The sequence below is a fragment of the Lepisosteus oculatus genome, chromosome 6 (assembly GCF_040954835.1).
Source record: "Lepisosteus oculatus isolate fLepOcu1 chromosome 6, fLepOcu1.hap2, whole genome shotgun sequence".
Taxonomy (NCBI): Eukaryota; Metazoa; Chordata; class Actinopteri; order Semionotiformes; family Lepisosteidae; genus Lepisosteus; species Lepisosteus oculatus.
In genome coordinates, this window is record NC_090701.1 from 4,009,760 (window position 1) to 4,031,594 (window position 21,835).

At 38.3% G+C, this 21,835-nt stretch overlaps 1 protein-coding gene across 5 annotated transcripts; it reads right to left on the bottom strand.

Annotated features, from left to right (window-relative positions):
* Window positions 1-1,284: 1,284 nt before the first annotated feature.
* On the bottom strand, window positions 1,285-21,829 carry mak (male germ cell-associated kinase). 5 transcript variants are annotated; one of them, XM_069190886.1, is made up of 15 exons: window positions 21,665-21,829; window positions 17,217-17,538; window positions 13,903-13,957; window positions 12,188-12,309; window positions 10,630-10,712; window positions 10,035-10,167; window positions 9,136-9,307; window positions 8,579-8,746; window positions 7,474-7,779; window positions 6,821-7,014; window positions 6,116-6,258; window positions 4,673-4,807; window positions 3,754-3,825; window positions 2,725-2,844; window positions 1,285-1,609 (listed from the first exon to the last, which is right to left on the bottom strand). In XM_069190886.1, exons 2-15 carry the CDS (start codon window positions 17,315-17,317, stop codon window positions 1,449-1,451), a joined length of 1,965 nt encoding a protein of 654 aa, XP_069046987.1. In that variant the 5' UTR covers window positions 17,318-17,538; window positions 21,665-21,829; the 3' UTR covers window positions 1,285-1,448. The 5 variants fall into 5 exon arrangements, with proteins under 5 accessions (XP_069046987.1, XP_069046985.1, XP_069046986.1 ...); XM_069190884.1 differs by having other exon boundaries at window positions 3,754-3,828; XM_069190885.1 differs by lacking the exon at window positions 10,630-10,712 and adding an exon at window positions 11,574-11,653 and having other exon boundaries at window positions 3,754-3,828; window positions 21,665-21,828.
* Window positions 21,830-21,835: the final 6 nt, after the last annotated feature.

Sequence of the window (21,835 nt, forward strand, 5' to 3'; positions counted from 1 at the left end):
ATGAGAGCCACTTTGGCACACAGAACAGCTCTGTTATGTTGTCAAAGCCAATATCAGTGTTTCTTTCAGGCTGGATAATATCCGTGAAGTAGTTACCTACTGTCCTACTCCAAAGGACCTGTATAGGCTGAATGGCCTTCTCTCATTTACAAACATTCATGTACTCTTGGGCAGTACAGGAACTGTTAAAACACAATTACTAAAATGCATCTCCTCTTACCATATGAATATTGTTTCAAAAGATTTGGTGAAAATTTTTAAAACAAATGCTAGTTTATTTACCAGTAGGTTTTGTACACGGTGCTTAGTAAAATGAACAATATTTTAATGAAAACATATATTCTAAAATAGCATTCTGTATGAATCATATAATGAACAATTGTCATTTTTATTACTATAGAAAGAAATAAAAAGAATACACCTTAAAGATCAATAGTAGCTATGTATAAACAAAACATGGCATTTTTAATTAAAAAAACTAATACAGTTTTAAGGTTTTCCATGCACAGCTATACACCTTTTCTTAATGTATGAAGTTTACAATACATTTCAGTTAAACTGACAGAATAGATAAAAATAGGGATCTAGTACAATAAAAATGTCTACCTTTAGTCTCATAGAGTCTCACATTCTGTTCCATATTCGTTCATTTTCCCATGAACAAAGAGAAGGATGCAGTACAGTAAATGTGGTCTTACCATCTGCCTTACAGCCCCTCACTCTCCACCCCACAAAAACAGCAACATGGACAAATGAATAAAATCATGTGAAACAGACAGCAGGGGTCAGATTGAGAACCTAATCAAGAATAATAAAAGCACATAAAAGAACCTCTTCTTATGGTGTTATCTGGCATTAAATTAAACATTTAATGTAAAGTTTTCTCACTGTTTTATTATAGAACTTACATCAAAGTTCAACAGAGGTCTGTTAAAAACCTTTTTAAGATTGTTTGAAAATGTGTAGAGAAGTGTGTTACTAAGGTATATGCAAACCTATGTTTTTTACCAAAACTAAAAGGAAAGTACTGTTACTTTCATTTGCATCTAAGAGTGCAGGAGTGTCATTATCAAATACTGTAATAGTCCAAAGAATTTTTTTCCTAAATCAGTGGCAAAATTTAAAAATGAGTAATGTGTAATTCATTAACCCTTGACTCGGCAGCACACATCTAAAACAGGGTGTTCTTGACACTCAGGTCAAGACTACATGTAATTTAAAGAAATCTCCCTGATGTGAAAGACGAGTGCAGTATACATAGTACAGTCCATGACAGAATCCAAATAAGAATAGACAAAAATCATTTATTCCAACTTTCATACAATTTGGTGACGTGAATGCAATTGTAAAGGCTTAATCCCTTTATGCCTCCTGCTGGACCATTCGGGCCCTCATGGCGCAGTCTCGGGTCAAGCACAACAGTCACGTAGCTCAGCTGAAACCCTGTGCTACCGATGGCCTCCATATTTGGCTGCCCAGTCCACCCTGCCATGCACTGGCTGAACAGCGGGTGCACGAGCCAGAAGACTACCGGAATTCTTTCCCGGTGTGTGGAAGCTTGATCCGGACATTTGTGATCTAGCTGCTTTGCTCTTCCATCCTTCATAATCTGCAAAATGAAGGGGAAAACTTAAATATATATACGGGCATGTGCTGTACGTGAGTTGAGTTTAATGACACCAAAGGAAACACAACGGACTCGTGCTGTTTGCAAAGTACGGTCATCAAAAAGAAATCTTTTGATTCCCAAAGTGCAGCAGACATCACAACACCAGGGATAAGATGGGACAATAAACTGGGAGTACAGGAATAAATGGGAGTTTCTGGGAAAGGGAACTGAAGTCAAATTTGCTTCTGCATGTATAATGCCAACTGCTTTGTGCGCTAAATGATGGGAGACCGTTGTCCGTATTCCCCAATCACTGTCTTTTAAAGAACAGTGCTTATTATACTTGCAGTGTCTTTCTTGGTGCTTGAGAGGGGAAACAAAAAGTTGACGTGGGAAGTTAAATTGGGTCATGGATGGAGGAACAAGTGAATGTTAATTCCACACTGAAAAGTAAAATGTTTTAAATGAACATTTTTCTGGATCTGAAACATGGGATGTATTGTTTTCTACTTTTTAGCATGGAATTAACCCATTTGGTCCAAAAATAGTTTCTTTGGTGTTTTACCTTCATTAGCTTCAATCATGGCTTTAGTGGAAGAAGGCTTTAGCTTGGGGTTTTTCAGTTTATCATTCTTACTATCGGCAGTGGTAGAAAGGTCTACTAGCAGTAGGAGAAAAGATGAAAAAATAGCAGTGGAGCAATCATGAAAATACAGAAAGGACTTCTGAATGGAAATACAGACAGGAAATGTAAATTTCATGGAGATAACAGGGTGTATGTCTCAGGGGTCTGTTTATTTGGGATTTTTTTATTATAAATCTCCTGAATGTGTTTGATACCAGTCAAAAGCTTTTCAAATGTAAATCTTAACCGTTCCTTTTTACTTTAAAGCATACAGTCATGTTCTAAAAGAATAGAGATCTCTGATTCTTGTGTTCATAAAAATAACATAAATCATGAATGTCAAGGTTCCAAGAGATGGAGCAGAAATATATACTATTTAGAAGCACCAAGCCATATCACAAGTTAATGTGACCAAAGATGTAACATTCTTGAAAATTTAGCAACATTCCCATTTTTCAGTTCTTAAGTATCAAATTAACATAATACTTACTTGCTGATGGACCTCCTATGGGTTCCAGCTGAATTCTTTGCCCTGCAGATCCGACTTCCTTTTTCTGGAATGTCGGTATGTAAACTCCACCAGGGTTGTAGTTGGAACCTATAAATGTTCCTGAAGGGTACAACAGAATCATTGGAATTTTCTCCACATAGAACAAGTCAAGTTTCCCAAATGGTGCATTACTACAGTGTAATCTAAACATTAGCTCAGTGGCAAACTCAGGTAGCTCTGGTAATCTTTCAAGTTGTTTTCTTGACATAATATTTAAATTCAAAGATCACTCTCCTTTTTAGATTGCACAGTTAGATGCTATTATGTTTATTCCCATCCATCTTTAACTCAAAGCAGAATACTTCAGACTCCGCAAAAACAACAATTTTCCCCTAAAACAGAGGAAAAATTCTTGTAGGTAACATATTTTGCACATTTGTTAAAGCATAAGGAAAATTCAGTTCTTTGTATATTACACATGTAGGCCAGTCTTATATGAATTAATGAGAGGGGAGTTAGGTGTTTATTTCTAAAAGTTTTGACTCAATAAACTTGACATACATACTGTATTAAACTGCTTTTTTCCTACAAGAAAAGGCTGGTAATCTCAGTAATATTAGTAAAATTCCTAGTTTGTGTCATGTGAAAATAATATAAGGATAGTTTTTTGTTCATCAGCCGAAAGTTTGTGTGTTGAAAGTCATCTTTATTTCATATGCATATGGGAGTCTTGCTCTTGTACGCAAGACTCAAAAGACAGCACTTACTGTGCTCTTTTATACAGTGAAACAAACGATACAAGATACACTCCCACATGAATTTCTGCTTGCATTGTGGCTACATATGGTCATTCTAGAAAGCTGACCAGTACCTATAGTTTCTTTACTGCTGGCTTGCGTGATAAGCAGCCCCTTCGGTTTGTACCTGAATAGACCATTTGTTCCAGGAGAGGAGATTAACTTTTGATAATGTTTGAAAATGGATAAGGCCAGGGGGGGGAAATCATTGCATTTCAGGCAAAACAAGTACCTTTGTGTTCCTCTAATTTTTCAAGGGTCTTTTCTTTTAGAGATGCCTTATCAGTGGGTTTAGACAGACTATCTTCTGTCCAGGCAATGAGAAGATCAAGAGAGAATACAGAATGACAGAGATAGGAATGAAGAACATAAGGTAAACAAATGACAAAAAACAAACTAGAAAAGGTTAATGATTTTTCAGTAGAGAAGGTAGTAAAGCAAAGGAGATTAAAAAAGTTGACATGAGAAATATGCAGTTGTGGAAAATAGTGCTCACACACTTTGCAGTAAATTATGTTCTAATTCATACAAGTCTGGATTTATTATACTGTGTTAAAATTCTTATCGTATCAGCACATATTAATTTAGTCAAATATAACTTCAATTTCATAAGTAATTTACTGTATGCAAATAATGATATAGATATGCATGCTCATTCAATACTGTGTGAAGACTATTATGGAATCATGGCCAAGTTCATATGTTAAGACCAACATTAAGTTTGCAAAATATGGATGGTCAAAAAAAGTAGAAAAGGAAAGGAGGGAAAAGGAGGTAACAGGAAAAAATAATATATAATCAGTGTGGTCTACACCAATTAATTTTACATCAGGTTCGTGTTGTAAATTTTAGGATAATTTGCAGCAACACAAAATTAAAATGTTGTATTTACAGCTCCTAGTGTTTTTAAGCTAGTAGTGCTGAAAAAAGGCTTTGACAACATATACTGTATAAAGACACATACTGTATGCAACGCATCATTTTATTGATAGCAATGGCAATATGTTGCAACTAATGTAGCAATTAACACAAGAGGTCTTCTGGCAACATTCTCTATTGTTGCACTAATGATGTGTGTGATATTTAACAACACTGAATAGAATTTCATAGTCACTTTTAGGAACCTGAAATATGTTCTCAAAACACATTACCTGCATTGACTCTGGTGATGGACAGGCCTGATCCAATAGGCCCCAGTGGTTTATTTATTAAAGAAGAAGCATTGCCCCACAAATCTCTGGATGGATCCTTATTTGCAATTAAAGATGTATTCTTAGGATTTACCCCTGAAACACAAGAGCATCACAGTACAAAAAATAAGAAAAAAATCTCAACGTGCAAAATAAAATACTCAACCTAGCTGTGAATGCTGACAAAATGTACACAAGCATCAATACTGAAATACTGTTTCAGTGATACACCGCGAGATCGTTTGCCAGCCAGCAGCCACAATAGTACATAATTGCATAGCTCTCAAGTCTCGGGCATTGGGAGCAAATCGCACGGTCTAGAAATCTCATGTGTCTACATCAAGTCAAGGTTGATTAAAAATATTAAGAATCGACTTGCGATTCCATTAATGAATACTAACGTGAAGTTTAATATATGTAAATATATATATGAATAATATACTGAGCATCTTATATTGCTTGTCACTGCTAAAGCTTAAAGTTATCAGGAAAATAATATTTTTTACTAGATGCAGTAACATTTTACTGAGGGACAGGTAAATTTCTAAGATTCTGTCCCATTGACTGGACAAGTGTGTGTCTGTTCACTGGTCTATCCTATTGACTAGATGTCTTCCCAGCTCATTCCTCAAATGCTGACTGCAGCTCAAGGTCTGTCAAGTAGCCATCCATGGCTCGAATAAGCTACTGTTACAGAAGCAGCATAAAGATGTCTGTTGTCTCCATAGAACTCTGGCCATAGGAAGGGCAGCAATAAGGTTCCAGAATTTAATCAATGTACTGTAGCTCCATGTACTCAGGTAGGAATTAATCACTACAGGTTGGCTGTGTAGTGACTAGACACCCCTGCCCACTCCATTAGGGTGGTCTACACAAAGCCTTGAATCTTTGCTGAAGAGGACTTAGCTCCAATTCTGGCAAGTCCACCCGAGGTGACTTCTTCTAGCCTCCCAACAAAATGATACCACAACGGAAGGTCTCTACTGAGGTGGTTCATTGCTGAACAAAGTCACGATCCACAGTCACACAATTCAGTTGGTTGTGAATGATCAGTTCATTAAATTACACCGAAAACATTTAATCAATATCTAAAATCCATATTTTTTAGTCTTCTAAAACATAAACCCATGAAAAAGAGTGATAAGCTTCTTTTGGTGCTCTATATATTCTAGTAATGTGGAGCGCTCAGCATTGCATTTATAATTTAAATGGGATGCCCTTCAGCTTCAGCTGTGACTCATACGTAAACATCAGGAGGAATGTGAAATTATTGACTCACAAAAGTATTTGTCTGGACAGAAAAAAGAATCAAGAACCTAAGAATATTCAGTATATCTGTTCAATTTTAGGTATTTTTGTTTTGGTTACGTAAAATGCACACACAATTTTAAAAGTAGTCTTTACCAGGAAGATATCTGGACTGGCGTAAGTAGTGCTGTCTTGCTGAAGCTGAGTTTGAAAGTCCTGTGTCAATCCGATTTACCATGGTATTGGAAGGTATTCTGTTTGCGGCACCATATGTATTGACAGGCTTTTGTTCTGTAGACCTGTAAAGTATGATTAAGAGGGGAAAAAGCAATGGGTCTGATATGAGATACACTGACAAATGCAAGATTTTTTTTGAAATTGTCAACATTTTAAAAGACAGAGCAAGCAGAGCAAACTTCTCATCTTAAAGGCAAATCAACAAAATAATGTTTTTTTTTCTATTACCAGGATATAAATTACAATACCAAAAAGGCCTATTTATGTTTTGTATCTATTTGTACTGTTTCTAAAAGTGTTTTTGTATTTTTTGGTGAATCAAGAGATAAAAAGAAAGTGAGACATACAAACGTGCAATGTAAAGAACCTTTAAATGAAACTGAGTAAACACCCTGAATAAACCATTATGCAAATTAAAGAATTAGGAAAAATAAGGATTTCACATCAATTCAAATTCGAACTGAAGGAAAACTGGATAGGTTACTAAAATAAATGTTCCTGAGTTCACCACTACAGCACAGCAGTGCACGTACACTGGAAAAGTAAGTCTTGCAGACAGTGAACCTGCGGGGAATCAAATATTAACATTATCAATACGATCATTGGTTGAAAGATTTCACTCACCGAAAGAAGGAGTCGTCATTCTGTTTTTCCTTTATCGATCCTATGCTGGGCTTCTTGGAGAAAGAGACACCAATGTCCGAGTCATCGAAATCATCCCAGCTGTCTGAGGCTTTTAACGCAGTCTGGCCCCATCGTCTTCGCCCACTCTTGATTCCCATTAGATTGGAGTTTTCATTCCCCACAGCGGGTGGTTTCTAATATAGGATGTAACAACCTCACAATCACAAAAATTTCATCAACACGCTTTGCACACACCTGCACTATTCGCCTTGTTTGCCGAATTTCACGATCTGCGTAGAAAATCTCCATTTTCTTTCAGATAACCCCGATAACGATAAACAGGTATCAAATGGAATAATTATACTAACACTAGACACAATGTATATAAATATGCAAAGGAACAAGTAATAGGTTTATTCCATGCTGAAAAAAAGAAGAAAGAGAACACAACGTTTCGGCCGTGGAGCCTTCTTCAGGTGTGATGCAGCTTCCCACCTGAACTATGTATATAAATATGCCTAATAACATACTAATACTTGGCAGATAGGTGATACTAATAACAAGGTTAGACTTTAACAGGACAGTATTGTCATACTAATGCAAATTCTAACATTGCCTGTCCTGGAAAGGCCAGTGCGCTCCTGGTAGCTCACCGGCGGGGAGCTGTTGTTGACCGTGGGCAGATATGGTGGGTCCTGTCTGGAAGTGTCCTTCGGCAGCCCCGTCTTGCTGGGTGCCGGCTGTGGAAGCTGGTTCTGCTGCAGGGGCTGGAGGCTGGCCCTGCTCTGGGCCTGTGCCCGGGGGGCAGGCTCTGGAGAAGACTGCAGGTCAGCTTTGGCCGGGGCCTTCGCCTTGGGCTCTGTGGGCTGTGCTGGCTTGCTCTGGGCCTTCTGCTGCTCCGCGCCCTGTGGAGGGGGTCCCAATGCCTGGCCCACTTGGAAGTAAGGGTATCGGAGAGCCTAGGAGGTGGAAACAAACCTTAGTCTTCAGAAGTGGTTACTAACCACAAATATGCTATAAAAATGTGACATTTAAAAAAATGTAATCCTATATCTCCCACTTCCTCTTATTTTACAGTTGTTTTAACATACACTACCAGTGTATGAGAGCTAATTTAAAAAAACTCAAATACTGTATATTTGAGAAAATTAAAGGAAAATGTTTTGGTACTGCTATAACAGCATTGCTGTTCTGAATGTGCATAACTCTGAAGTTTTGATTTTGATTTATTGACAAAAGATTTTAAACATTGAAGTAGTGTTAATTATTGCTAAGACAGCAGGCTTTCCCAGGTGTCCCTTTATTTGCTTTTCAGTGCCAGTTCTGTGTGCAGCACAAAACTATAGTCATTATTCTAGTATTGTTTTTCCTCTAGTCAATGACATCATTTATCCCTCCTGTGAACAGCTTTATGAATGAGAAGTAATTCCCGTCATTTAATATGCCAAGACTGTTCATGCCTCTTTCCCAAGCTCCTTGGTAAAAAGGCTAAGCTACGTTAGACAAACTTGCTATTATGAGGATTACTAATATTATTATTACTCTGATAGTTACAGCTAAGTTTAGCTGTAATGGTGCAGTTTGCGCAAAACGTCTGAAAAGTAATCCCCCAAAAAAGAGAAAATACAAAATGTATTCTTATTTTTTATTATTTGCAGAACACATTCTTCTGCATCCCTGTCATAGATCACATTCTGTGTTCAAACACCTGAACTACAGTAAGTGCAATAAAGGCTACAATTATTTAATTTGCTTTACCTGGACAGCAGTCGGCCTCTTTTGGGGATCCCACTGCAGCATGTCTTTCATCAGAGCGATGGCTTCGCTGCTGGCATTGGGAATGAGCGTTTTCAGGTGGGTGGGTACACACTGCGGGAAGCGGAAATTCATCGCTGCAGCAAGCTGGTACCCTTCAGGCCAGTCAGTCTGTCACAGAGAAACAAAACATTTTAATACAGTACCACTCAAACGTCCTATACGGGCAGACCACCAAATCTGTAACAGAGGTAGATTTAACCAAAGTAAATCAGCAAACATTAAAGTTTATACTTGGCACTTTGATACTATGTTGAAGACTTAATACTAAGCTAACTTAAAAGCTAAAAATACAGTAAATGCAATCAGTAAAAAGTTCTCAAGTATTACATCAAATGGACTTTTCAATTGGAAAGCGATTATACAATAATGTCTACGCAACAAAATGTTTCTGAATATTTATTGATTAGCAGTAACAAACAGAGCATATTGTTGTTGGCACTAGTAACATGTCCTGTTCTTCAGTTTTCTTATGGGTTGAATAACTAGTCACTACTGACCTTTTTAACGGTTCCTAGAACTTGGCAAATCTTAAAAATCTCATCGACTTCGCTGTTCCCCGGGAAAAGAGGTCTAAGAGTGTAAAGCTCAGCCATGATACAGCCCACTGCCCATAAGTCAATGGGAGAGCTGTACACTGAAGACCTCAGCAACACCTCTGGAGCTCGGTACCTGCAGGAATCAGAGCGTTTACTGTCTGTATTTCAGGGCACAATTCATTTCCCCCGGCGCCTTCAAACCCAGTCTGCTTTAGCCACACCGGAAGAGAGTGATGTTAGAAAGTCAACCACAATTTCATGCCAGATAAAGAAGCTTTCTAAGGTAACAGAGTGAAGTTGTAAATACCAATTAAATCAATTTAAAACTTTGTGTCCTGCCCTTTAGCAAATAATATAGAACAAAAAATATCATCTATAAATATGATATATAGTACATATATAAATATTAAAATAATGCAATACCATTAAATCACTAATCTTCACAAATAAAGCATGCTTTGGAGTATTTAAAGCCTTCTGATTTTTACAAAAAGTGTAAAACATTAGGGGTCTGCTAAGGGGTGGAAAAAAATATCATAAGCGCAATTCACTATGGTCAGAATTAAAACATTCTGCACTTATATAATATATATAAATAACCGGAGACAGATGTTAGAAAGCAAAGAATTAATACATTGATTATAATACATATCTTATTTATTGACATACTTAGTGGAGCCACTGCGGGTACATTTCAAGCAACACTCAGAAGCATAAAATGTTATAAAAAAAATCCATTTTAGACAATTGGAGGCCTACACCTTAAGGCAGCTGTGAATACTAGGAGTCTGAATTGTTTCTGTATGACAAGCTTACTAAACACTTATTTTTCATTTTAGTTACCATCTAAGCACACTTACCATCTAGTGGACACATAGTCTGTGTATGGAGGACGTGACCGGATTTCCCTTGCTAATCCAAAGTCTGCAATCTTTACCAGCTCGGGGCCCATACAAAGCAAGTTTTCAGGTTTCATATCACGATGGAAAAATCCTGTAGAATTGTCATAAGAAGAAGCTTTTTAAACAAATGTGTGTTGCTATTTCAACTACTGTATGTATACTGAACGAAAAGCAATTCAATGCCCACCCTCAAAAATAAATTTGTCCATAAATAGTTAAAAGAACTAGTATATGTGGTGCATGTCACTATATCCAAGTGATAATGATCAAATCTTTGTAAAATAGTTTTTCAAGTCGGCACAATGGTTCTTTGCAGGTTTAAACAGCTTTAATACTCCATGTTAAAAAACTACGGGTTAACGTAGGGCACGTAGGAGGTGATAAATTCAAAAACACGTTATTTTCAGACTAAAACAACTACAGCATGTGACTAGACAAAGATGATTACTAAAAATGAGAACTATATTGTCCAAGAAAATGTCAAAAGATCTTTACGCACAACAAACTGGGCAAGAGAAGAAAAGGGAAATAGAAAGCAGAGAAAGAACCTTACCATGCTTGTGCACAAAGGCTAAACCAGAGAGCACTTGGAACGTTATGTTCCTTATTTCGTTTTCAGTAAACATCTTATTTTCACTGGCAGCAAATAAGCAGAAGACAGGAAAAGAACAAAGATAAGAAAATAATGCACCTATGAAAACATGCTCTCTGAAGGGATTGCGATACCACAGGCATGGGCAGTAATGACACTTAATAATCTACAGCTCTCTCAGCTTCCAGTCAAACAGCGACCCCTGTGACTTTCCGCGCCCCTGCAGGCTTCCTGCTAACTCAGAGTGTGGCTAAAGATGAATGGATCGCAGACCACATGGGTCTGCCCTTCTGTATCCTCCCAGGCTCCCTGTGCTGACACATGGGGCTGTTGCTGCGAGCTGAGACAATTGTTCATTCCCAGGTGGGCAACTGGCATTATTCTGAACTTTTGAAGAGAAACACATTTTGGATGAGGTGTTTCGATGTTTTTTTGGATATGGTACAATGCATTTACTGCAGCAGCATGGTATCACAAACCAACCCTCCCAGAAAAAGAACAAGAATCACAGTGGCTGTCAACAGTGTTTCCTCTAAGGCTTGACATTGGAATGCATGTCAAACATTTTGTCTTTATAAAATGTATTTCATGTTTGTTTGATTTTATTTTTAAATTATTGTACTATTGTATTGAAACAAGCAGATTTTATCCACTACATAACAAAATTTGTCAACTGGGTGATAGATATGTAGGTAATACATTTCCTAGGCAATAAGTTTAGATTGCCTTTAGTTTTTAAAAAAACAGGCAGATAAAATGAAAACTAGACATTTGTAATAACATCCAAAAAACAGAGATATATTAGCATGTTTTTTGTTTTTGGTGTTCTAAGTAGCTTGTTAACACTCTGGTTTTCTTGTTCTTTGCATGGGAAGATAGCAGATGGTCCTGAAAGAAAAACCTACCATGCTTATGGATAAAAGACAGCCCTTGTAATATCTGATATATTATATTTCTGATGACAGACTCGGGGAACAACTTGTTTCTGAAAACAAATAAAAATGTACGTGATGACTGGGAATGAAATGTGAAAACCCAACTGCTATACACAAATAGTCAACAACATCATTCATGGCTTTAATTAAATTAGGACTTAATTTTAATGTAATATCTTCTGTACTTTAAATTCTGATATCTGGAAGAATGATTATATTAATTGATACATCAGACAGAGGGACATTTAAAGATTTTAAGAAATTACTAAAAGAGAAAAAATATTTTTCAGATTCCTGTGATCTGCCTACAGTGTTCATTCAAGAAGAGTCTGTGCATAAGTGATTGCACAGACAAATAAATGATCAATAGGCGATTGTGTTCTGCACAATTCTTTTCAGGAATCATGCACATTGTGTGAATCGATGGACCATGGGGAGTTTTATTTCACTAGAATGAACTGTACTAGATACCATACTTCTAGATCACAGCATTTAATGCATGTTTTATTGTGGAGTGAAGCTGAATGAAACACTCTTAAAACTGGATTCAATTCCTTGTGATAACGGTACATCAAAATACTTACCGGTCCTTCATAAGCTGATACAGATTTTCTTTCATATATTCAAAAACAAAGTACAAATGGTCATTTTCCCTGATCACCTCCTTTAATTTAATGACATTTGCATGATTCAGCTTCTTCAGTGACTGTAATACAGGAGGTTAAATGGAATACTGAGTAAGTGCAACACACAATGGAAACATTTTTATGAAAGTGTACATACAGAATAAAAAAATAACATAATTTACACATAAAGTACTTAAAAAGTGAGGAAACACCATATCCAACAAGGCTAGGGAGAACAATAACATTACTGTATGATACAAAAATACTGTATAGGACAAAGCATTCTGTGAATGAGATCAGAGTATTTTATGCTGAAGCCAGATAAAAGAAAATCGAAATTGTTAGGTTGGCCGGCCGTTAATTGAAAGAACCTGCTGAATAAGACACAGCTGCACTGAAAGAGTAATTAGTACTCTGAGGGAGTGAAATTCCATGTGAGGGGAGGTTGCTGGTGGGACAGGCTCTGAGTGCAATTGGTCACAGTGACCTGTGGAACTCTGTGAGCAAGCCATGGCAGAGCACGTACAGTTATATCTGTACAGGGCGGCACCAAAGTTATTGGACAGGTGGCTGCTGGGTAGTCTGTCAGGCTCAATAAGGTCTCAGAGCGTGCAGGATGAGAAAACAGCAAAACAGGCTGCTGTTGCGCCAGGGAGATTAAGTTTGATTATAGGGCAGTGCTCCTGGCCAAACAGGATCAGCTACGAAAGTAAGGGATTGGAAAAGTCAGTAGGTCCTAGTGGAGATGTGGTGTTTGGTGAAGAGAGACACAGAGCAGTTGCAGTGTTTATTAAAATGCAGAGAATTGTGCAACGTGGAGTCTGTGGCTGGGTTCCAGTCTGGAAGGAAAGAGAATGACAGCTGTACAGGGGGAGTTCTTATTAGTAACAGACTGAGCTGGCTTACAGATTTCTGGGACTCTGCGAGGGATCCTTAAGAAAAAAAAAACAGCTTAGGACTAATTTAAGTACTAATTTAAGACAGGCGGGCGTTTGGCAGATCATTCCTCAGACTCAATGAGGATGAAGTGTGCTGCCGAGGAGCAGGGTGGCGTCCGAACCCTGTGGAGTGGGATATCGCTTATCGGCACAGTTAATAGTTTCCTCCTATAGGCGGAAAAGAGAAAGGGGCTAGATGACAGGCTGAGATCAGAATCTTCCCCAGGTCTTAATATCAGCAGAGCGGTACAGGGTGGAAAGTCATGTTGTGAATAACGGGAGGATAGAAAATTGGGCTGGCCGAGTTCAAGGTCTCGTGTTGAAGTGACTATTTTAGTGAAAAACGGGTGACAGTGAGTCCAGCTGCTTAAGACAGAAAGTGAAGCTGCAGAGAATAAGAAGCTGGGAGTAACTAAGTGAATGCAAAACCAAATGTCAGCTGTGAGTGGTGGAACCAAGTGACAAACAATCAAGAAAGAAGGAGACCGTATGGTCTTCTTTGAGAGAGGAGCGATGTGTTTGTTCTAGAATCCCGAGAGGGTCTGAAAGACAAGGACAGACCACTTAAAACACAAAATACTATTGACGTGCTGGCAGTGTCACTCTTCAGGTGCTGGGTGCGCTGGCATCCTCACAGAGACACACTTTGTAGTAATCCGTGGCCTACTTCAGTGCACCTCTTGTGTGAAGACCTGCTACTCAGGGAGCTGCTGTTTCCTTAACGCTGTCACTTACCTTGACTTCTCGCAGGTTCATGCACTCCTCCCACGAGTAAAACTTTCTCTTCATCCTGCCAAGGGCAACAACACGGTTTTACTGTATACTGGAAAATTATATTCAGCATTAAACTAGATTTTACACATATACTTTATTTTACCACTAGATTAATTCATATTGTTGGTTTTAAACAATTACAGACACTTTTCTCATTTCAACAATCCACACAAATCTATGAAGATCTTATAGTAATACTCATTTTCATATTTCATACTTTATTTACAGATAAGGCAAAATTTGAATTCTGTAATTAATCTGTAGCTGCCGGGTGACTAAAACAAAAAGAATCTGATATCTACTGTAAAATCATCAATAAATTATAGGCGACATTGGCGGGAGCCGGTTTGGAGGCTACCACAAGACCAACAACCAAAACATGCATCATGGCAGGCTAAATAATTCAAAAGCAGCGATTGCAAGACGCTATGTGAAATCGAAGAAGAAATGGCCATCCACATTGCTAACACTCTTTGAGATGTTAAGCCAAGGTCCTGACTGGTGGCCATTAAAGATCCCTCAGCGCTGTTCAACAGAGGAGGGAAGACAACCCAGGAGCTAAACGGCACCCTGAGCCTGGGCTCGTACAACCTGGCCTCCCTGCCGGCCTAGTGTTCCCCCTCGAGTCAGCTGGTGAGGCGATCTTCACTTCTCCACCTGAGCTGCAGTGCACTGGGGCTGCACTTCCAGTGGTTGACGAAGCAGGTCCCTTGCCAGGTGTCAATGATTTTTCCAATGATATATAAAAATGCAATAAATTGTTATCATAACTCATATTAACTGGGCTGGTCAGTCTCAGTACGAGAGTGTAAGACTTGCACAACCCTGGTCTACAACTTCCCCCACCCACTTGACACGCCTCATGCTTCAGTCTCTTTTAATCAACACTGGATCACAGGCAGCAGAAAGAAAAACGAACTGCTTTTGCATTTTGGAAGGTAGGAGTCATAGATATCGAATGTGACCTAAAGGCTTGCTATCGGGAGGATCCAGCAGGGAACAGGAGGCTCCTGTCTGGCCACATACCAGGTGTGCACTATGATGTGAAATTAAAATGCTGAGTCATGTGTAAATCAGACTTATGTTGGGAAGAGAAACAAAAAAAAATGAAGCGATTTCAATGGAAAACTGCTCAACAGTCTAAGAAATATAATTTCTATGGTAGGCCTACAAAACGCACTCTTTTGCAAGCAAATTTTATAGAATTCTAAGAAAAAACTAAGACACTAAGAGATTAGTGAAGGCATTTGGCATTCCAGCTCCTGCCAATGTGACAGCGTGGCAACACTACACTGTAAACTTTCACTCCTTTCTCCATCATCAAGGGTATCAATTTGCACGATAACCTTTCATTTACAAACACTGCCAGCTAAACTCAAGGTTCTATTTATTATTAACAATCCTTGCTGAAAGCCAGACTTGTAAACCTGTATCTCATAACAAAGGTAATGTGAAGACACACATTGCCTCAGCTTATTCACTATGAAGGGCCCAATGGCACAGCATGTTTTAGAGACAATATACAATTAGAGATATTTATTCAAATACTAATTCAGTTTAGATACACCAAGTAACCCAGCCAGCACATCTTTGGCAGACAGGAGGAAAACAAAAGCACTCAGTGGAAATTAAAAACCCAATAAACTACTTTTATACACAATGGCACACAACACGCCTCTAGATACTCTCAATCACCTTCAGCACACTGGTAATGACGCCCTTGATAAAGTCACAAAAACGTTTGGAAATAAATGGATAATGTCTTTTTAATCCTCATGCCACACGGTAATCAATAATGGATTTTTGTCCTACAATATTATAGGATATGGAAATGTCATGAAAAAATAAAAAGACTAATCGTGTAAAACTGTTTTCACATCCAGATGAAAAGAAATATTCTCTCTTTGAGGAATATTTCATCTACTGAAAATCACTATTACTGTAATATAGTCAGCTTCCCAGTGGCATTTATTGGAACATTTCAAGTAGTAGACACTATTTCCAGTGGACATGTTACACTTAGGATTGGCCTGGGTGACCACATTACCATGTGACCATAGACTTGGATTAGAGATTCTTATTGCACATGACACCAGGGAGATAATTCTTAAATTATATGGTAACAGGCTTTGTTTCAACCAGTCATTTTCTATTTGAATATAGTAATAGTAATATTAGCATCTTTGCATCTCTATGCACATTAGCAGAAGTACAGATTGAGTTTGCAACGCACCTGATTTATTTTACATACAGAGACCGTTTAAATAGCACTTCCATTAAAATGTCAACATTAGACTATTGTTACAAGCAGCTAAAACGATCCACAGAAAATATTTTTCAAATTAGTCTACAACCAAGATTTGCAAATGGTTACACTTCTCACACATTGGGGAATTGATTTAAAAGTTTGATTCCATTCTGATTTTTGAAAATGTTTTAGCTTTCTTTTTCACTGTAAGTGCCCTTCAATATAATAATTAACTCAAGCCTATGTTAGTACACTTCCCTAACAACCCGCCCTGATTGCTGGTTGTCACTGTATACAACAGTGTTGCCGCAAACAGTACCAAATGGTTCCTGAATGAAAGCAGGGCTTCAGTTGTTATGTAAACATCTAAACAGAACACCACAGCCACAGCCAACAGGTTTTCAAATATCTAAGTTGTTTTCTAATTCGTTTTCCTTCAGTCCTGCTGAAATATCATCAGTCTTGATGAACACTCCTGCAGACATATTTTGCATATACAGTAATAAGTTGTTGGTACCTGTTTTTGATTCCTTTTGTGAAAAACAAAGGTGGTTCACAGAGGTGACTGATACGAATGATTTATATGCTACTTGACTAATACCAGTGACTTTGTCCCACTTGGTTTCTGAATATGCACAGTCTAACCATCCTCCTTGACTAAATGGTCACAGAAATATATTTCCCTTAATTCATTAATATTTTTTTGGGGCTTCAAATGATCTAATCTGTCAATTTATCCATGGTATCCAAGAGCATCTGAAAATGAAACCTGGAGAAGCACTCTTTATTTATTGCATTTTTTTATTCTGGTTTCTCATTTAGAAAACCCTGTATATGGACACAAAATCTCGTCAGAGCTGAAACCTTGTATGGAAAAGGAATTCTTAAGGGGGGGAAAGTAAATGTAGAATAAAGGAAAGGTAAATTACACCGTGGGGTTATAATAACACTAACAATCAGTTATTTCCTTTAAAAACACCGATATCATCTGCAAAAAGGGGAAATTAAATACCGAAAGTGGACCTACCTCTTGATAGCAACCAGCTCTCCAGAATCGTTGCTCTTGCCCATGAGCACGCTACCATACGTACCATCTCCCAGCTGCTTCAGGGCTGTGTAGCGATTCATGGCTTGACACAAACAACCCCTGATCAGTGTCCAGATACCCAGTTGGCCAGAGCAGAAGGCCTTGGAAGTGTCATAAATCAAAGACAACGACTGCCACACTTCACACAAAGATGCGATGCCAGCTGCCGGGGTGTCCTCTTGGAGAAGGGGCCATATCTCTCAATTATGCAATCCCAAGAGCGCGCACGTTTAATGCAGAACAACGTTCCATGTTGATACCTCTGCAACACAAAAAAGGAAGAGTCAGAGAAAGCCTCAGGAAAAGCATCATGAGATATTGAAGTGGCTTCACAGACTCTTTGGGAAATCCCATCTTATTCTCATGATCTGTTTCTATTACAAAACAATCGTATTGCATAATAGTTAATACGATCGGATTTTTACACAATGGCTCTAAAATGTGGTTAGAAATGAATCCTTTCAACTGCTGATTTCTCATGTCAGTTTGGTTATGTCACGTTTCCTGCTATCCATCTGGGGCCGTGAACTGCAGCCTTCATGTCACTGTGAACAAAACTGCTAATAATCTTTCCTAGTGAGTTGCTGGTTATTTGGTCCTTCTGCATTTTGTACACTATGTTTCTTTTCCTCCCTTGTCCATTAATACATAAAAAATGTTTAAGGGGAATTATTGGATTTATTCTTTTTCATTAGTTTGCGGCACTTTTCCATGATGCAAGATGCTCATTGGTACCAATACAACGGTATTGTCTGGAAGTCTGCTTTCCCCCTTTGTCTAGTTTGTGTACACATGCACCCTAATTGTACGTTAGAAAAAAACACTTCTGCACTATCACATCAAAAATGCAAAAATATATTCATATATTCTTTACGTACATTTAGCCATTTTCTCCACTAGTTCTGAGGGTGAGCCAGCTGCACTGTGTGTAATCAGAGCTCATTAGACCTGTTCTAGCCTGTACCCATCTGGACCCACAGTCTGGAGCCTTTATAAAACTTCATCTTATTCAGGTAGATTATTTATATTGAGGACGAAAAGCAGAATAAAGTTCCCAGAAAATAAACACACATTTACCCAAGGGAAAATAGAAGGCAAATAATTTACAAATCAAAAAGGATAACAATCCCAAAATAAGTCCCTGTGTGACACTAACATTGTAAAGTATGTAGTGTAACATATAGGCATCTAATGTATTTCTTTATGAAGATTAATTAAGAGTTAAGGTTAGAGTGAAGCCTAGAGTGAGGATTAGGCTGGGTCTTGGATTAAGAGGAAGGCATAGATTTTGAAAATCTCTGTGATCTACAGATCTACAGAGAAAGTGATCTGTATCTAGCACATATATTTTAGGGTTAAGTAAGAGGATAATTTAATTAATTCCTTTTGTAAGAGAGAATACACACCAAGTGTATTGAGTGAATCTTTGATCGATATCAGTCTAAAATCCACAAAATAGTTGTGGAAAGAACTAAGTGACACAATATAAAATGGAACTGGAAGAATTCACTCTTCAGAAAGAAATCAAGATTTGAGAAATGTTACCGATATCTGCTTTATGACAGACAGAGAGACGTTAACATGAAAAAGTACAAAGTCGGTAGTCCTTCATTTATAGGTAGAAAAACTAAAATCCAAGGCTGAGTGAGAAAAAACTATTGGGTTTGTCATGTTACAGCTGCCCTCGCTAAGCTTCCACTGAGAGATACAGTCTTCAACGGTTAGGTTTGCTGGAAAGAGAATCCTGCTTGGTAATTATTTAAGGGCACTTGTTTTTAATATCTCCTTTACACAGAAATGGATTTCAAAAGTCAACTAATTGAGTTTGAGCTGGCGCTGCATTTTGCATTAATTGTGGACTAAAACATTATGATGAAGTAGGCATATCATGTGGTACTTCTGATGTAATTTCACTTAGCAGATGTGCAGTAGGCTGACTTTTAAAGACATTATCATTGCATTTTGCTAACGCTTCTATCCAAGGTGAGTTACTTGTGAGTAACTTTTAAATTAATAAACGGTAAACATTGAACATTGTGAAAAAATCCAATATGATATTATCAAAGCGAAAATTAACATTATTCACGGTATAATAATACCATTGTGAGGTGAACAAAAGCCTGTAAATATACAGTCAACAGATATTTTTAAATCCTTACATACAGTGCCTTACAAAAGTATTCACTCCCTTCTCATGACATCACATTTTGTTGAATTACAACTGATGAAAATATGGAGTTTTCAAAACCACTCATGGATAACGTTCTTAGGAGAAGGGGATTAAAATCGATTCAAAGACAATGAGCGAGGTAAAGTCGATCATTAAGAAGTGACAGCAAATACTGCAAGGAAAAATCAAAAACTAGAAAATGTTGATAACATACAGTAAGTACTTCCCTCCTCCCTCAATAGTTGCTAAAAGCTCCTTTGGTAGCAATTACAACTCTGTTAGGATTAGTCTATTAACACTGCACGCTGGGATGGTGTAGCTGTTGCCAGTTCTCCTTTGCAAACTCACTCAAGCTCTGTCAAGTAGGTTGATGGACAATAATTTTCAAGTCTTGCCACAGATTGGATTCTGTTGGATTCAAGTCAGGGCATTAACTGGGCCCTTAATCCTTGTGTGTGTGTTCAGTTTGACCATCCAAGTTTTGATTATAAATGTTCACTTTAAAAAAGGATTAGACATCATTTGTAATTTTATGAATTGGGACATCATTGCAGGGGAGAGAATACTCTTGCAGGGTACGTTATGTGAAATTAAGCATCCTTAGAAACGGCAAGACCCTTACAAGGAATTAGTGACATAAATTCTAACATGAGAGTTTAATGTACATTAGCTCAGACTGCAAAAACCCTGAAAGAACACAGCCAGCAGGTATTTTAATCTGGATTATTGTTCTTTTACCATCTGATCCTCATTAGCATTAGTGCCAGCAAAACAGAAAAAAACCCTGTTCGCAGCATGTTCTACTGTACATTCATGCAAAATACCAAAAAAAAATCTTAATAGCATGTTCAGGCATGTATCTTGACATTTGCATGGAAAGGTTCCTGTGGATAACTAGAGTTATCCTATCATCATCTGAAAGTAGGCATGCTTGGTGCATATCCTTCTAAGAAAGCTGCTTTTTAAAGGTGAAGATCAATCTGTTGCTCATTTGAGGAGTTTCTTTGAAGAGTATACCACCACAGCGTACTGCAGACAGGTGAATGTCAACAGCATTGACCCTGAAAAGGAAAAGTTCCTGAGACAAATAAAAGTTACATACAGAAGTAACAACTTCTACAGTAGGGTGAAGAACACCCCACACAGAATTATCAAGCGCACAGGGCACAAAACCACGCACACAGACAAATGGGCACAGAGACAGGGCCTGTCCGCATTGCTACACAGTGAGTGTGACCACGAACAGATTGCTTCCTAGCAGTGCACTAAGCTTTTGTGAAACGCAATCTGCCGGGACAGGATTTAAGAAGAATTAGAATTAAGGATGAGCAGAGAGGCTAATGACGTACATAGAGAATCTACCTAGAGAATCCCAAGGTCACTGCAATCATATAGCGAATTCTGTAAGTGGGCCAGTGTACGTTTCATGCTGCAAAGGTGCTTGTCCCAGTGTCTCCTAGTCTTGATAGTCTTCGTGGGTCAGTCGTTCATTCGTTCAAGACAGTAATTGAATTAAGAAATGGAATTAAAAATGTTTGTTTTGTTTTTTTAAAAGAAAACCTCTTGGCTTCTATTATTGACAAGTGATCGCGAAAATCACAACAGAAGCAAAACAGGCTGCAATGAAGCTGAAGGCTGCACTTCACACTGGAAAATAAAAACTGTCACATTCTCAGTGTTGTTTACGTTTAATTGTACATTTAGAATAAAATAAAACCTCTCACATTAGTTAACCAGTTTCTGCTACCCAACCTGCCATCCTAGACTGTATGAGCTAGTATGAATTTGTGAAGCAGAGACGCTGGGACACAACTTCAAAAGGCGTGTTTCAGCCCTGAAAGGATGGGTGAGACAACACAGCTATGAATGGAGCCCCAGATATCTACGAAACAATGAGACACACGTCAGACACTGAACACAGTAATACACCGAACATATGCCAGACAGGAAGGCACTGAACACACCCAACACAGGCACTGAACACAGTAAGAATATATAATTATATATATAGAGAGAGAGTATATTTTATAATAACACGGGCTGTCTGAACAGAGATGCCCAGCAGCTACACTATACCACATTACAGGTGAAAGCAGGCTAAGGAAAAGAGTTGCAATGCAACGGCTGGCAGCCTGCCCAATCCTTCTAAGTAGATCCTTTAATGTATAAAGGGTAAACGGCTGCACATATTTTGCCTTTCCTGCTCTTTCGGACTCACCGTGCGCCCGGTTCTGGCTCCCAGTGCCTGTGCAGCCAGGCAGCGGCGACGTTTGTTGTGATCGCGCGGCTGCTCCTCGCCCCGTGCCTGTCTGTGACACTGCCTTCTCCTTGGCAACGGGGGACTCCGCACACACGAGCGCCTGGGGTCAGGGCTGGCGCGGTGCCTTGT

What these genes read in the sequence shown, in the direction of transcription:
- mak (XM_069190884.1), bottom strand. Translation starts at nt 17,317, where the DNA reads ATGAATCGCTACACAGCCCTGAAGCAGCTGGGAGATGGTACGTATGGT. An exon ending in AGAGGCCGACTGCTGTCCAG is followed by an intron (nt 7,780 to 8,578) that starts GTAAAGCAAATT and finishes TCCACCTCCTAG; the next exon opens with GCTCTCCGATACCCTTACTT. An exon ending in TCAACAACAGCTCCCCGCCG is followed by an intron (nt 7,015 to 7,473) that starts GTGAGCTACCAG and finishes ATCCTATATTAG; the next exon opens with AAACCACCCGCTGTGGGGAA.